We start from the raw sequence: 15039 nt of genomic DNA, 5'->3' as shown, positions 1-15039 counted from the left end.
TTGTGTAGTTGCAACATAGGTTGGATGACCCACAAAGCCGAAAATATTTACTTTCTGGCTCTTTATAGAAGATATTTGCAACTTACGTTTTAAACAATACTTTGAAAAGAGTATGGAAAAGGAAGTACTCCACATGCGTTGATGTTGTCGGGGAAGGTTTTCTAGAAACTGGACTTGACTTTGCTTTGAAATATGGATATTGACACATAATACATTAGTTTCAAATTATTTCCAGATTCTTCCATCAGATTTTTCTTCTAGTTCTACATTAAAAGTAGGTAATTTGATATATTCGTGGTACATCCTATTTCTTGGTATATATCCATTTATCAGTAGTATATATATATCACGTATAGATATTTATATTTAAAACATTGTTCTTTGTATTAAATTATGGTACAAAGGAAATTACAAACTAAAAGAACCAGGATAGTCCTTTCTGTCAGTCTCATACTTAAAAGTTGTCCTTTTGCATTTGACATTCTCACTATTTTCAGTAGTTGACATTTCTCTTGAGGAAAATTAAATCTTAAGGTCCTAATACTATCATTTTAATATGCATTGTACTCAGTTGTGCAAGGGCATGAAGAAATAAAAATTGAGTCAGGGAATCCAGAGTCCACTCCTTTGAGGAATCTTAATTCTTTCATAGTTTCATTATTCAAGTAGAACTTTAAGGGAAATAATTTGCATCTCTCCTCATCATTCATCCTTTCATTATATAGGTCAGCAAACTTCGTGTGTAAAGGGCCAGATAGTAAATATTTTAGTCTTTGTGGGTCATACAGTCTCTGTTGCAACTGTTGAACATTGCCACTGCATCATGAAAGCAGCCAAAGACAGTACATAAACAGGTGGGTGTGGCTCTTCCAATAAAATTTTATTTACAAAAACAGGTAGCTGGCTTATGGGCCAGTTTGCTGAGCACTGTTATAGGTCATCAGAAATTGAGAAGGCAGTATAATGGGTTAATAATAACAATACTTAGTAGTTAATAATAGTAAATTTAAAACACAGCCTTTGGACAAAATAAGGCTAACCTTGGTTTGAATCATGGCTTCATCACATTTTGCCAAGTAACCTTGGCAAGTTATTAAACTCTCTGAGGTTTGGTTCTGTCTTAACAGGAGACTTTCTGTTTACGATTCTTGTGGGAATAAACTGAAAATTATGCATATAAAGCCCTTTTCACACTGTCTCACATGCAGTAAACATCAGTAAAGGTACTGTGGTAACTTATGATGATAATAATTTTAGATATGTGCTCTTGATTTCTTCCATGAAGCACTAACCTGGATTCTTGTCACTACCCTGCCACTCATTAGCCTTGTAATCCTAGGGAGGTTACTGATCTTACAGTGGTTCTCAACCCTGCTGCACAGACTCCTGAAACATTTTAGAAATACAGGTGCCGGGCCCCTGAACCCGAGCTCCCTGTATCAGCATCTCTGGCAGTGGGACCTTTGAAAGCTATATTTTATAAGTGCTCTTGAAGATTCTAGTGAGTGGCCACCTTTGGAAACCTTTGGGCTAGATGATCTGTAAAGGTTTCTTTGAAGTCAAAGAGCTAGTGATTCTCTATTATCAAAAGAATACTTTTATGAAATTCTTGACAATTGGCTAGTAAAAATCTGTTGTCCACTTGTGTTTTTTTTAAGATTTATTATTTATTTATTTATTTTATTTTGGGGTGCATCCTGTCTTAGTTGCGGCATGCGGGATCTTTTGTTGCAGCACACGGGCATCTCTCTACTCGTGGTGTGCGGGTTTTCTCTCTCTAGTTGTGGTCAGAGCAGGCTTCAGAGCGTGTGGGCTCTGTAGTTGTGGCGTGTGGGCTTAGTTGCCCTGTGGCATGTGGGAATCTTAGTTCCCTCACCAGGGATCGAACCCACATCCCTTGCATTGAAAGGCGGATTCTTTACCACTGGACAGGGAAGTCCCTCTACTTGTTTTTTTTTTTTTTCTTTGTTTGTTTGTTTTGCGGTACGCGGGCCTCTCACTGTTGTGGGCTCTCCCGGTGCGGAGCACAGCCTCCGGAAGCGCAGGCTCAGCGGCCATGGCTCACGGGCCTAGCCACTCCGCAACATGTGGGATCTTCCCGGACCGAGGCACGAACCCGTGTCCCCTGCATCGGCAGGCGGACTCTCAACCACTGCGCCACCAGGGAAGCCCGCTCTACTTGTTCTTTATTAGAGTACTCAAGGTATTAGAGGTGAAGCACCAATTCTTTGTGCACATTTTTTTCCAGGTTCTAAGAGGCCCTGCTCAGTAATTTATTTCTGAAATATAAATAGAATTTTCTAGAAGTTATTCCAAAGCATTTTTCTCAGATATTCTTTTCTGATTAATTAGTCTGTTTTCATTACAGAAATTTGAAAATTACAGAAAGACACACACAAAAATCACAAGAAACTCCGCTACCCAGAATTAACTACAGTTTACTTTTCAAGGAATATCTTTTTCCATAAATACAGTTTAAATTGGAGATAAACTGGATAAAAGTTTTATAATTTCAACTTTTTTAGTTTAACAGTGTGTTTTAAACCTTTTCATCTATCTGTGTTTTCTCCAACATGTTTTTTTCTTGTTGTTTCTGTTTTTAGGCAGCTTTATTGAGGTTTAATTCAAATATAATAAAATACACCAATTTTAAGTGTACAGTTTTGGTCCTTTGACATATGTATACAGTTATATACATTAATAATGTAGAATATTTCTGCCACCCTAAAAAGTTTCCTCATGCCAATTTATAACCAGTCCTCTTCTCCCATCTTCTGGCAAACGTTGATCTGCTTTCTGTTACCATACTTTTGTCTTTTCTAGAAGTTCCTGTAAATGGGATCATACAATATGTAGTCTTTTGTGTTTGGCATCTTTTACCTAGCATAATCTACAGCTTGATATTTAGAGGGTACATAGTAGACCATTATCTGGATGTACTGTGATTTATTTAACCCATCTCCTAATATTGGACTCCCATTTGTTCTGAAGTAAATAATTCTGTGATCAACTTCTTTACCTAAATTTCTATGAACATCTCTAGTTATATCCTTTGGATGAATTTCTAAAGTTGGAATTGCTGATCAAGAGATGATGAACATTTTAAGGCTTTGGATTCATTTTGCCAATTTGTCCTTCAAAAAAGTTGTTCCAGTTCACCCGTGTTTTAAAATCACCACTGATGATGATATTTCTTCCAGAACAAAAAGTATAGTCATTTTCTGAGATACTTCTCTCATTCCACATCTTAAGCTTTTCTTCCTCCTCCTCACCAGGGGACTGCCAGAATATATTTAAGAACATAAGCAAACTGTAATACATTACTATAATAGTACAGTGTTTCTCAAACCTTAATGTACATATGAATCTTGTTAAAATGCAGCTTCTGATTCAGTAGGTTTGTAGCAGAACCTGAGATTCTGTTTCTAACGGTAATGTAACACTGTTTTTACAGTAATGTAAAAAGTAAAGTTTTTAAGCAGTAATGCTGATGCTGCTGATCACATCTAGAAGAGCAGGGTGCTACAATATGTGGTCATTCAAATTATGTTTATGAAGAGTTTCACTAGTAGTGTGGAGAAGTCTTTATGCTGTAATGTGCAATGAAAATGCATTTAGAAATGTACGTGGGGGACTTCCCTGGTGGCGCAGTGGTTAAGAATCTGCCTGCCAATGCAGAGGACATGGGTTCAAGCCCTGGTCCGGGAAGATCCCACATGCAGCAGAGCAGCTAAGCCCGTGGGCCACAACTACTGAGCCTGCACTCTAGAGCCCACGAGCCACAACTACTGAGCCCGTGTGCCACAACTACTGAAGCCCACACACCTAGAGCCCATGCTCCACAACAAGAGAAGCCACGACAATGAGAAGCCTGCACACCGCAACGAAGAGTAGCCCCCACTTGCCGCAACTAGAGAAAGCCCGCGCGCAGCAATGAAGACCCAACACAGCCAAAAATAAATAAATAAATTTATTTTTTTTAAATGTATGTGGTATAATTTCAACTGTATATATTTGCATTGAGGAAGGACTGGAAAGAAATATACAATAATGTTAAGTGTAGCTATTACTACCATTTGGTAAAATTTATAGGTCATTTTTATTTTTATAATTTTTAATTTTGTACAATAAGCATATCTTACTTTACAGCGAACCTAATAGACATTGTTGTTACTTTGCCTTCCAGCAGTACTAATGAAGATGAGGATTTGAACCCAGAACAGAAGATAGAAAGGGAGAAGGAAAGGCGGATGGCCAACAATGCCAGAGAACGCTTGCGTGTGCGCGATATTAATGAGGCATTCAAAGAGCTTGGTCGAATGTGTCAGCTTCATTTAAAGAGTGAAAAACCCCAGACAAAACTCCTCATTCTTCATCAGGCCGTGGCAGTCATCCTTAGTCTAGAACAGCAAGTGAGAGGTAAGTAGGTTCAGCAGAGATATGTAACTGTTCTGCTTCCAGTGAGTAGACATTTCTGTGTCCACTTGCTTTTCTGCTTGGTCAGGTTGTTTGTAGGTGCTCCTAGTACTTCTGCTACCACATCATCCGTATCAGGTTTTTCTCTATTATTCTCTCGCCTCTGTCTCATTATATAGGTCAATATCTGTAGGCTCAGTGCTTCCCAGAAACCAGTAGAGAGTAACCCTATGAAACAATGCAGTGAACAGCCAGCCTCCTGCTCAGCATTAGTGCTTTGTGCCTCTCGTTGACTCTGGTCTCCCACGCTCTTGTATTTACCTGCCTACACCTGTCCTCCAACCTGCTCCTTCCTGTCTTCCCTACTTCTCCGTAGTCAGTTTCTTGCCTGCTTTACCCGGGGCATCTGTGAGGCCCTGATGGTTAACAGAATGCCTGGTCATGGCCCCTCCTGGCTTTGCCCCCTATGAATGTTGTTTATACCCATGTCAATAAGGTGTCAGAGTTTCTTTGTTGATTCCTGATAAGGAATGCCATGAGGTTCTTGGGTTAATATGCACTGGCATGCCTGTGTGTCCCTAAGGACAAAAGTGTGGTTCATACAGACTTATCCACTGCTGACTGAGACAGCTCTCCCAACTGTTTTATTTTGATGGAATCTTTTTTTTTTTTTTTTTTTTTTTTTTTGGCCACACAGTGCAGGTTGTGAGATCTCAGTTCCCCAGCCAGCGATTGAACCTGGGCCATGGCAGTGAAAGCCCGGAACCCTAACCATTAGGCCGCCAGGGAACTCCCTTGATGGAACCTTGAAGAAGCTTTGAAACTTCATTTTTTGAACAAAGTGTTTATTGTACACCTCCTCTGTCCCAGTCAGCTATGTTCTAGACCCTGGATTATCAATTAATACAGGCTTCTAGCCTTTGAGAGGTTCTATCATCAAGCTTGCTTTTTTGAATATACTTATATATCTTCTTATTCAAAGTTACGAATACCTCATCCTAAGCCTTTTTGCAAAGAATTTATAGATGTGGCCTTTGATTCCAGACCCCATCTCTAACCTCCCTTCATTGAGAGCAACTTTGTCTTCCTTATTTATTGGGTATTTATATAATATTTTATTTAAAGAAAGTTGGAAAAGAAAAAAAGAGTATGAGTGGACAGATGCTTGACAACTGCGACAAGGACCCTTAGCACTGATCATAGAAGGAATACTGTTTCTAAGGAAACCAGAGTTAGAGAACTTGAACACATTTTCAGAAAAACATAACACTAGTAATTAATTCATCTATTCATTTCCCTCCAGTGTTTTTAATGAATAAAATTGATGAATAGATAAAACACTTAGCACTAAAACCAGATACTGCTCCTGCTGTCTTAAAGCCCTTGAAGTACCTGTAAAGCGTAAATGTTAATGAAACCTGATCAAGAAGTTACAGACTTGGGACTTCCCTGGCAGTCTAGTGGTTAAGACTCGGCGCTTCCACTGCCGATGGCACAGGTTCGATCCCTGATCAGGGAACTAAGATCCTGCATGCCATGTGGCGTGGCCAAAAAAAAATTTTTAATAATAATAAAATATATTTTTTAAAAAAGTTATAGACTCCCTTGTGATATTCATAAAGACAGTCTGATAGTTGCCACTCATCTGTGGCAGGAGCATTTGTCCCTTGAGCTTTCACTATCTCCTGTCACTTTACAAAATGTTTTTGTTCAATTATGTCTGACATTCAGTGGCCAAGTATATTCATCCTGCTCCTCAGCAGCCCAATATATTTTCTACCCTGACGCTACCAAGCCTTTTGTTAAGACTGTTGCCTCCATCAGCACTGTGAAAGTTTTACTGTCGGGACAACAGTGGTGCCAGAACTTACTCTTGTACAGCACCTTTCCTTCCCACAGTTCATTAGAGCTAGAATAAAGTCATTTGTGTTCTTAAAAATCTTTTTTTTAAAATCAGAGGTCCTACTCTCAGATCCAAGCCATCAAAAATGAGAAATACCTCCGTTTGAAAAAAAGTTATAAACTCCATCATGCCTGGGTGGATCTTATTCATTCATTTGTAAGATTTCATTTTGTCATGATTCCATGCAAGCACCTAGAATAGAAAAGCTAAGTCTGAAAGAGGATCTAACATCTAGGCTTATCCAGCTGCCTACTAACTTTCTGATCATTGTTATGGGTACTGACTTTTTCACACTATTCTGGAAAGCTCTATATAAGGAGCCATTGACTGATCAGAATGAACAAAACTTAAATACACTGAACTGTAACTTCATTAGGGACTGCTTTAATATTCATAAAAGCCTGCCTTCTTCGCACCCTCAAACTCTGGGCTTCAAAGCCCAGAGCCTTTATTTTACAGCTTAATGTAAAAGCCGTGGGGTCCATGTAAGACTCCTTGAAAGGCTGGCTATCTAACAGAGTTTCGAACCCTTCGTGTAGCCCATAATACCTGTGCCTTGTCTATAGCAGCACCTTCAGAGTTTGGTATAACCGCTCTCCTTCCCTGCACTTGATCTCCAGTAGTTTTGAGTTATTTTGGTAACCTGTCCACCTTTGAAAGCCTCTTCATCCCTGCAGGGGCCCTACGCAGCAGCCCCTGGGCCCAACAATTTCTATAAAGACATACATTTTGTTTACATGACCTACTTTGGACATCCTCTGGGCTCTCTGGCCACCCCCTTTGGTTTGGGGTAGTGTTCCAAGACCATGTCTAGCTGTCCACAACCTGTCATCCCTAGACAAGTGGATATACCAGGAGGGCAACCAGGCCTGGGTCTAGCAGTGAGTCCTTGAGAAAAGCAAGAAGTGGCTTCCCTTCCAAGCCTCAGATTTTGCCAGAGCATTTTTGTGCCTTGGTGCTCCACATATCAAATCCCATATGGCCTCTGTCATTGCCAATTTAAGCCTTTCTATTATCGTAACTGTAATTTTACCATTACAGTTTTACTAATCCTCAGCAGATTTCACATATTATCTTCAAGTTTGTCCTCTCAGCTTTACTAAAGATTAAGTTAGTGATCAAACACTTCCTCCTCAAACTCTTTTCACAGGTCAGTTCGATAAACTCATTTGTCTTCTGGTGATAATTTAGGGACAATAGAACTATTAGGATTTTAGTTTACTGGTCTCTTAGTTAGTTCAAAGATAAATAAGCTAGGACAGCGGTTCTCAAATCTGGCTGGTCTCAGAATCACCTGAGGCTTTTCCTTTTCCCAAACAAATTTCCAGACCCTACCCTCAGTACATTTAATTCAGTTGCAATGAGATGGTCAAACATAGTCTTAGCGTATTCATTGATAATACACCACTCCTTCCTAAATCTCCACTGAAATGAATAAAAATGGCATTAACCCACAAGGATAGAGGGGAGAGAAGATAATAACAAATAAGAGAGCAAAAGTAGATAGAGAAGTGGTAACTGACTTACTTAGACAGCAGAAATTAAATGGAACAGAGAGGAATACCAGCAAGAAGCAGAACATTTGCCTTACAGGGCCCCTATCCCCTGAAAGCCTCTGGACTTTGGAGGTACTAACTATTGGAAAAAGCAGAAGTCAGGCATCAGACCTGAAAACAGAAAGATTCATTGGAGGTTTGCTATGGAAAGTTGGATCCCTAAGTCTCCTCTGTACTTCATATTGCTTCTGCCCTCTTTTCCCTTCGACCATAGAAGCCAGGAGGATTATTTTTAGCAAAAAGTGAAATCTGAAAGGCTGCAAATCTGAAACACCAAGAGGAGCAGAGAATGAGTGAAGTATGAAGCTAAACAGTGAGACCTGCAGCCCTGTGTCCTGCTTTGTTTTCCTAATGCTGGCAACAAAGTATATTAATTCTATCCTCAAGGAAATAGGATAATTCTTTTCTAAAGAAATTAAAATACTCTAGAGAAAAGACCTCCAGATTTAGGAATTCCTGAGTAATAATTTCTCACTTTTGGATTACCATAGAGTAATAAAGCCCACCAGTTGATGTCTTACTTCTAATATTAAAGGACAGCCAAAGATTTAAGAAAAACCACCATGAAAAAGAGAAATTGAGATCAAACCAAACAAAAAAGAAAGAAGAAAACAGAGACATGCAAAAAGCATTGGGAAACTTTTTTTTTAAATAAAATTAATGCCTTCTAATAAGAGAAAATGTATGCATAAAAAAGAAAGAAGCCATGAAAAAGAAATTCAGATGATATGATAGAAAAAATATAGTAGAGGTTAGCTGATAAAACTGAGAAAAGTCTCCTAGAAAGAGATGAAAAATAGGAGAGAAGAACTAAAATTAGGGGGGATCAATCTAGAAGTCCAACATCTGACCAATAGGTTTAGTAGAGTAAGAGCAGAAGAGAGCAAAGGGGATTATCATGGCAATAATACAGGAAATTTACCAGTGCTAAAGAGTACATGTCTCAAGATTGGTAAACTCTAATCTTGTGTTAAGAATAATGATTTTAGGACTTCCCTGGTGGTGCAGTGGTTAAGAATCCGCCTGCCAATGCAGGGGACACAGGTTCGAGCCCTGGTCCAGGAAGATCCCACATGCCGCGGAGCAACTAAGCCCGTGTGCCACAACTACTGAGCCTGCACTCTAGAGCCCACAAGCCACAACTACTGAGCCCACGTGCCACAACTATTGAAGCCCGCATGCCTAGAGCCTTGTGCTCCACAACAAGAGAAGCCACTGCAATGAGAAGCCAGCACACCGCAACAAAGAGTAGCCCCCGCTCAACGCAACTAGAGAAAGCCCGCGCACAGCAATGAAGACCCAATGCAGCCAAAAAATTAATTAATTAATTTTTTTTAAAGAATAATGATTTTAATAATTACTTCAAGTTGAAGTGTATCATCATGAAATTTCAGAGCATCCAAGTTAAAAGGAATATCCTAAAGCTTTTAGAGACAAAATTTAAATAGCTCAGAGACAAAGGAACAACATTCAAAATGTCATCAGAGTTCTGAAGAAGTAGTGCTGGATTCCAGGAGACAGTGGAACAATACCTTCAAAATTCTGGGGAAAAATCACTTTCAACCTAGTATTCTATATCTAGCCAGACTATTAATTAAAATGTAAAGATAGGATAAAGATAGTTCAGATATGCAAAGACTTTAAAATTCTACCTCCCATGTACACTTTCTGAGGAAGCATCTGGAACATATGCTTAGGCCAAATGGGGACATAATCAACAAAGACAAAGGCATAGGATTTGGGAAAGAAAGGATCTAACGCATGGGAACAGCAAAAGAAAATCCCATAACGAGAACTACTAGGCCTAGAAAAGAACCAGTTTGCATTGAAAATAGAAGACTGTTAGCTGTGGAAGAAAGGTTTACAGGGAAGGAAGGTGGAATTAATAGATAATATGATGATGTGTTTGAGATTTTAGGAAGAAATATTGAGAGGCATTTGTTAGATCTATTAGAGCATTTCGGGGGGCGGGGGAATTGTCATTACTAACAAATGAAAAGCAAAGCAACTATTAACTACAGGAAAAACAGTCCTATGAACAAGGAAACAATCAATACAAAATTCTTGACTTGCAAGTATGTCCACATAGATATAATAACAAATATTTACCTAATCATAATATTGAAGAAGTGACTGTTGCATTAGCCAAATATTGTGCTATAAACATGTTAAGAAGATGATATTATAGAGAGGCAAGTCCTCAGCCACATACCAGAGGGTAATAGACCCTTAATAGAAATGTAAGAAAGACAGTTGCTTCTTATGCTCCGCACATAATGTCTGACTTCTTCTTACCTCTGTATCAGGCCTTCCTGGCTACTTAACATGTTTGCCATGGCCTGCTCACACAGACCAGGAAGTATGAAGCAACAGCACTAGCTTTTGCTTTTTTGGATCAAAGCTCACTTACTTCACATTTCGTAGAGCTTACTGTAGTATTCTCTTGGTTCTTCCAGCCCTGAGTGTTGTCTGACTCATTGCAGGAGTCTACAAAATCCTGCCTAACTTGAGTTTTTGGTTCTGGTCCTTTCCAGCTATTCTGATCGTGCCTCCTAGAGCCTTAGTGTAAGATAAGAGCAATGTTCCATTGTAAGAGAAATGTGAGAATGTTTCAATTAGAAAACGTTGAAATCTTTCTCCTCTTTGGATTTCACATGTTAATTTGTGCCCTCTTTTCAGTCTCTCTGGTCATTGTTTGAGACTATTGCCTACACAGTAAAGGAGATATGACACCTAATGAAAGTCAGACTTCTCTTATTTGTTAGAGGTACACAATTCCTTGTTAAGAAAGCAGCTCCTGGGACTTCCCTGGTGGTCCAGTGGTTAAGACTCCGCACTTCCAGCGCAGGGGGCGCAGGTTTGATCCCTGGTTGGACAACTAAGATCCCACATGCCACACGTGGTGTAGCCAAAAAAAAATAAAAAATAAAAGCAGCTCCTAATATTTTTACGTAATGATGGACATGCCGATTTCTACTACTAGTTATCCTGATAAATTAAGTAAGAGTGTACCTTCCTTTCTTCATTGCCTCCTCAGAGTTGTATAGGCTTCATGTCTTTTCCTAAATGCAGGGACTTTGATGACGAATGTTGTCATCATGTATGAGTAAAAATAGAGTCAGTAAATTTACCATAATAAAGTCTTTTGTCTACTTTTTTTAAACTCAGAAGTGAACTATAAATGTGTTTTGAAATATGCACATTCAAATATGTTTTTACTTTCCCTGAAAAAGAAAATACATTAAAAAAAATGCTCTACTATGTTGCATTCAGCTTGGGCCATCATTTCAAGAAAATCTAACATGTAAAAAAAATTACAACTTATACAAAATATTGTTTTCATTACAGGCTAAGTTTAAGTGGTCTTTTTATATTATATTCATTAACACATTTTTAATCAGTTTATAAAAATAAGTGTAACAACTTTTAACTGATACTGTATGTTATAAACTGAAACAAAAAACTATACCAGGAGCTGTCATGGGTTAGATATCTTGTACTTAAAACTCATTTAAAGAAGTTATAACAGGAACTGTAGTTCCTAAGTAGATTTTCATTCAGTGGGTTTTAAGTTCAGTGGATTTTCTTTATCTTTATTTCATATGGTAATATCCCACACTTTAAGCTCCTTTGAAAATGCCCACATCAGAAGTTCCATTCAGTCTTCTCTGCTGTCTCATATACAAAGCAGTAAAGGTTTTTATAACCCTCTCAATCACACCCCCAACTGTAGAAAGAACATCTCAATCATCTCGTTCTGCATGTAAATCAAAGGAGAAAAGCAGGATATACTCAGGCTACCTCTCTTCCTGGAGGGGTTGGCACATTTCCTATAGAGGAATGGCTGAGGGTGTCTCTTAGTTTATCATTTTCTGAACTGGTAGAATTCTAGATAAAGCACAGATGTACCTCTCCAGCACATAGAGAATGTCAGCATTCATAACAGTTCAATGTGTCATATCTTCACAGGACACTGAGGAGATTCGGTAGACTAATAACAGCATTTGCCACAGTGTTTGGATGAAGCAGTAAAAGAACTGCTTTAAGATATTGATGTAGATCAAGTTAAACCCTGGAAAACTAAATCATAAGAAGAAAACACAAAATGGTCAGAAAGAAGTATAAGTTTTAAGGCTCAGTTAATGCTGAGGTTTTATGTAAGCATATCATTGTTGCCTCTGAGGTTATTCATTATGGGAATGGAATTACACAGAGATTGGTAATCCCCACAGAAAGAAAAAATAACAGCCATTTGTTCAGTTTAAGACCCAGGAGTCCATGATTCATAACTTCTGTCTCTAATGATGAAATTATTTTTTCCCTATTTCAGAGAGGAACCTTAACCCCAAAGCAGCCTGCCTTAAGAGAAGGGAAGAAGAAAAAGTTTCTGCCGTATCGGCAGAGCCACCAACCACACTGCCAGGAACCCATCCTGGGCTTAGTGAAACTACCAACCCTATGGGTCATATGTAAACATCAGCCAGGTAAGTATAAGTATGAAAAGAAAGTACAGGGAAGTCCCCTCATTCATCTTAAACTGAGTTAGAACCTTTGAACAGAATTCTCTGGTAGCACAGGTCATGGTAAAGGTCACGTGTAATTTGGAATCCAACAGCTTACCTTTCTGTTATATAGTTAGAGAGTCCGTGTCATTTTATACCAAATTACTGTTCTCTTCAAAATGTGATACTGTCCTTTGATTCATAAAGAACTTTGGGCTCTCATGTTCTGGATCATCGTGTATACTCCCTCACATGAATATTATTCTGATCCAAGAAGAAAACAGTGCAATGACTCATCTATCAAAACATACTTTTGCTACCACTCATGGTCCTCATTCCTCTACTCAGAAGTACTTGATGGCATCATCAACCAGTATTCTGTTAACCATCTACCTCTTCTCTATCATGAAATCTTCATGCACAAAGCAGTTATTGCTTGCTTCCATTTGGATCATTAATGGAAGTCTGTAATACGCATGTTCCTTCCCCTGTAAGAATATTAGTTACACCTTGTGGAATCTATTAAAGAATGTAGAGGTATTGTATATGATAGAATCAGAACATCCTTCTCTTGGGAATTTTACTTGTTGAAAGACTGTTCTTTTTATCTTCCTCTTCATGAACTAAACAGTTTGCTTCTTTGTGATTTTTTTTTTTAAAACAGTGACAACAGTAGTAGGAGGTTGTTGCCCAAGTAATTAGAAAACGTGAACCATCTTTTTCTTAACTATATACTTCCATATTATCTATGAGTTGTAAAGTTAATATTTGGGTGACAGAAATTAATACAGACCATAATTAAATATTTGAGTCAGTAACAAAATATAGCTCGCAGCATGGATTAGGAGTAGAACTGGTAACTTCATTTTTATAATCTGCCTTCAGCAGTGTATAGTTCTTTTCCTAGTTTCATCAGCAGAGTAAAAGCAGTAGTAAAAGTAAATGGATGGGAGGTTTGGAGCAGGAAAAAAAATACTGAGTGCAATTTCATTTCGTCAGCTTTGTGGCTATCTCATTTTGAGCTGAAAGTTTGGAATTTGATAGAATATTTTGGAAACTACAAAGATTAGTCAATAACTCACCTTTTCCTGAAGAAATTGATTTCCTACCACCTCTTCATATATCCTTCTTAGGATCAAACTAGACCAAAACGGAAGATTTCATTTGGGGACAGAGGAGGAAGTATTGATGTAATTATTTAGGTGTCAGTTATAATTCTAACATTAGCACACTGGAAAAAACCCTGTCATCTCTCCCACCAAAAACAAACAAACAAAAAAAAAAAAACAGCTATAACAGACTGTGCATGTCAAAGGGGCTTTAGGCAAGAGCTAGTTAAATTACAGATCCTCTAAAACCCATGCCATTGCTTCATGTTCTGTGGAAACTATAGAATATCATGAAAAAATATTTTTATTCAAAAATAAATTTTGAAGTCTTTACAATAAATACAGGCAAGTGTTTCTTGGTGCAAAAGTGACTTTCTAAGTTGGCAGATTATGTCGAGGTACCTTCCTGTGGTCAGGTATCGGGTAACCACCAGGCTGTGAGAAGAGCACTTCACATTCAGCTGTCACATTTACCTCGGAGCCTGGGTCTTCTTTTCTTGTCTCTCTAGTTTGTTGTACCCATTTCCTATTATTCTCTTCCCAGTCTCTCTCTAGCTCTTTCTCCGTCGACTTTCTCTCCCTACCTCACATCTCTCTTCTCCCCTACCGTTTACTTCCTGTTCTTTCATTGCTTCTGTATCTCCTACTCTTTCATAGCTCTATCCTTATCTCTATTATGAGGAAATTCCCCCACTTTAGGTTAAAATTAAACCTTGAACATTCTCACCTATCAAAAAGAATTCTTTTTTAAAAGGAGTGGGGAGAGGTTTCAAGGTTATATAAGAAATGTAGTAAATGCACTTTGTTCCATAAGATTTCAAAGGCTAGTGTTTATTATATTAAAATAAGTCTTAAAGATTGCTAATTTCATAAAGGTGGTTATCTGGTTTCATCTGATCCCTTCAATTCTTTATAGAACTGGATAGCAGCAGATTAAAAGCAGCAAGAGATTGGGCAGCAGGAAAACAACTGCTAGAATCAGAATAGCTGATAAATGACCACAGAATGACTGACTATAAAAGCACAATAATATAAGGCCACGAGGCTTTGAATGTCTCAGTTATCCATCCCTAAGAGCATCACTCTAATATAGAACCATACCGTGGCCGTTGTTTAATAAGGAGGTGAAAAGTATGATTCTTCTTAAAGCTATTTCCATCCAAAATGGCTGAAATGGGAAGTTTCAGAGCTATTACTATGTATATTATATTAAGAATATAAACATAACATTTATACTAATAGAGTAAATTTTCTTAGTAAATTCATTGAACAAACACTTACTGAGGACCTACCATGGACCAATAACTGAAACCAATGTGAAAATGAATTCAAAATGGTCCCTGCCCTCAGAAACTTTCAGTTTAGAGGAGACAGATATAAACAGTTAACACAGTACAGTGGACTGGATGTAGCAATAAGTATATGCTTTAACGTCTCTCCACTGAGAACTGGATGAGTAGAACCTCAGAGCTCAGGTATTGCCAACCTGAATGTTGCCAAAATTAAGGTTTGCATAATTACCACAGCTGTTATATAATCCTCTATCTTGTGAT

At 38.2% G+C, this 15039-nt stretch overlaps 1 protein-coding gene across 11 annotated transcripts in view; it reads left to right on the top strand.

Annotated features, from left to right (window-relative positions):
- The window catches only part of TCF12 (transcription factor 12), a 383172-nt gene that overhangs the window by 363899 nt on the left and 4234 nt on the right, over window positions 1–15039 (top strand). For 10 of the 11 annotated variants that reach the window (XM_079912044.1, XM_079912042.1, XM_079912046.1 and 7 more), the window contains 2 exons: window positions 4187–4419; window positions 12206–12359. In XM_079912044.1, the coding sequence (XP_079768170.1) occupies window positions 4187–4419; window positions 12206–12348 (376 nt within the window). In that variant the 3' untranslated portion in view covers window positions 12349–12359. The remainder of the gene's footprint in view (window positions 1–4186; window positions 4420–12205; window positions 12360–15039) is intronic. The other variant, XM_079912043.1, reaches the window with a different exon arrangement.

Source organism: Stenella coeruleoalba, assembly GCF_951394435.1.
Source record: "Stenella coeruleoalba genome assembly, chromosome: 2".
In the NCBI taxonomy this organism is placed as follows: domain Eukaryota; kingdom Metazoa; phylum Chordata; class Mammalia; order Artiodactyla; family Delphinidae; genus Stenella; species Stenella coeruleoalba.
Note: the sequence above shows the minus strand (reverse complement) of the source record. Positions and strands in the feature narration are given on the sequence as shown.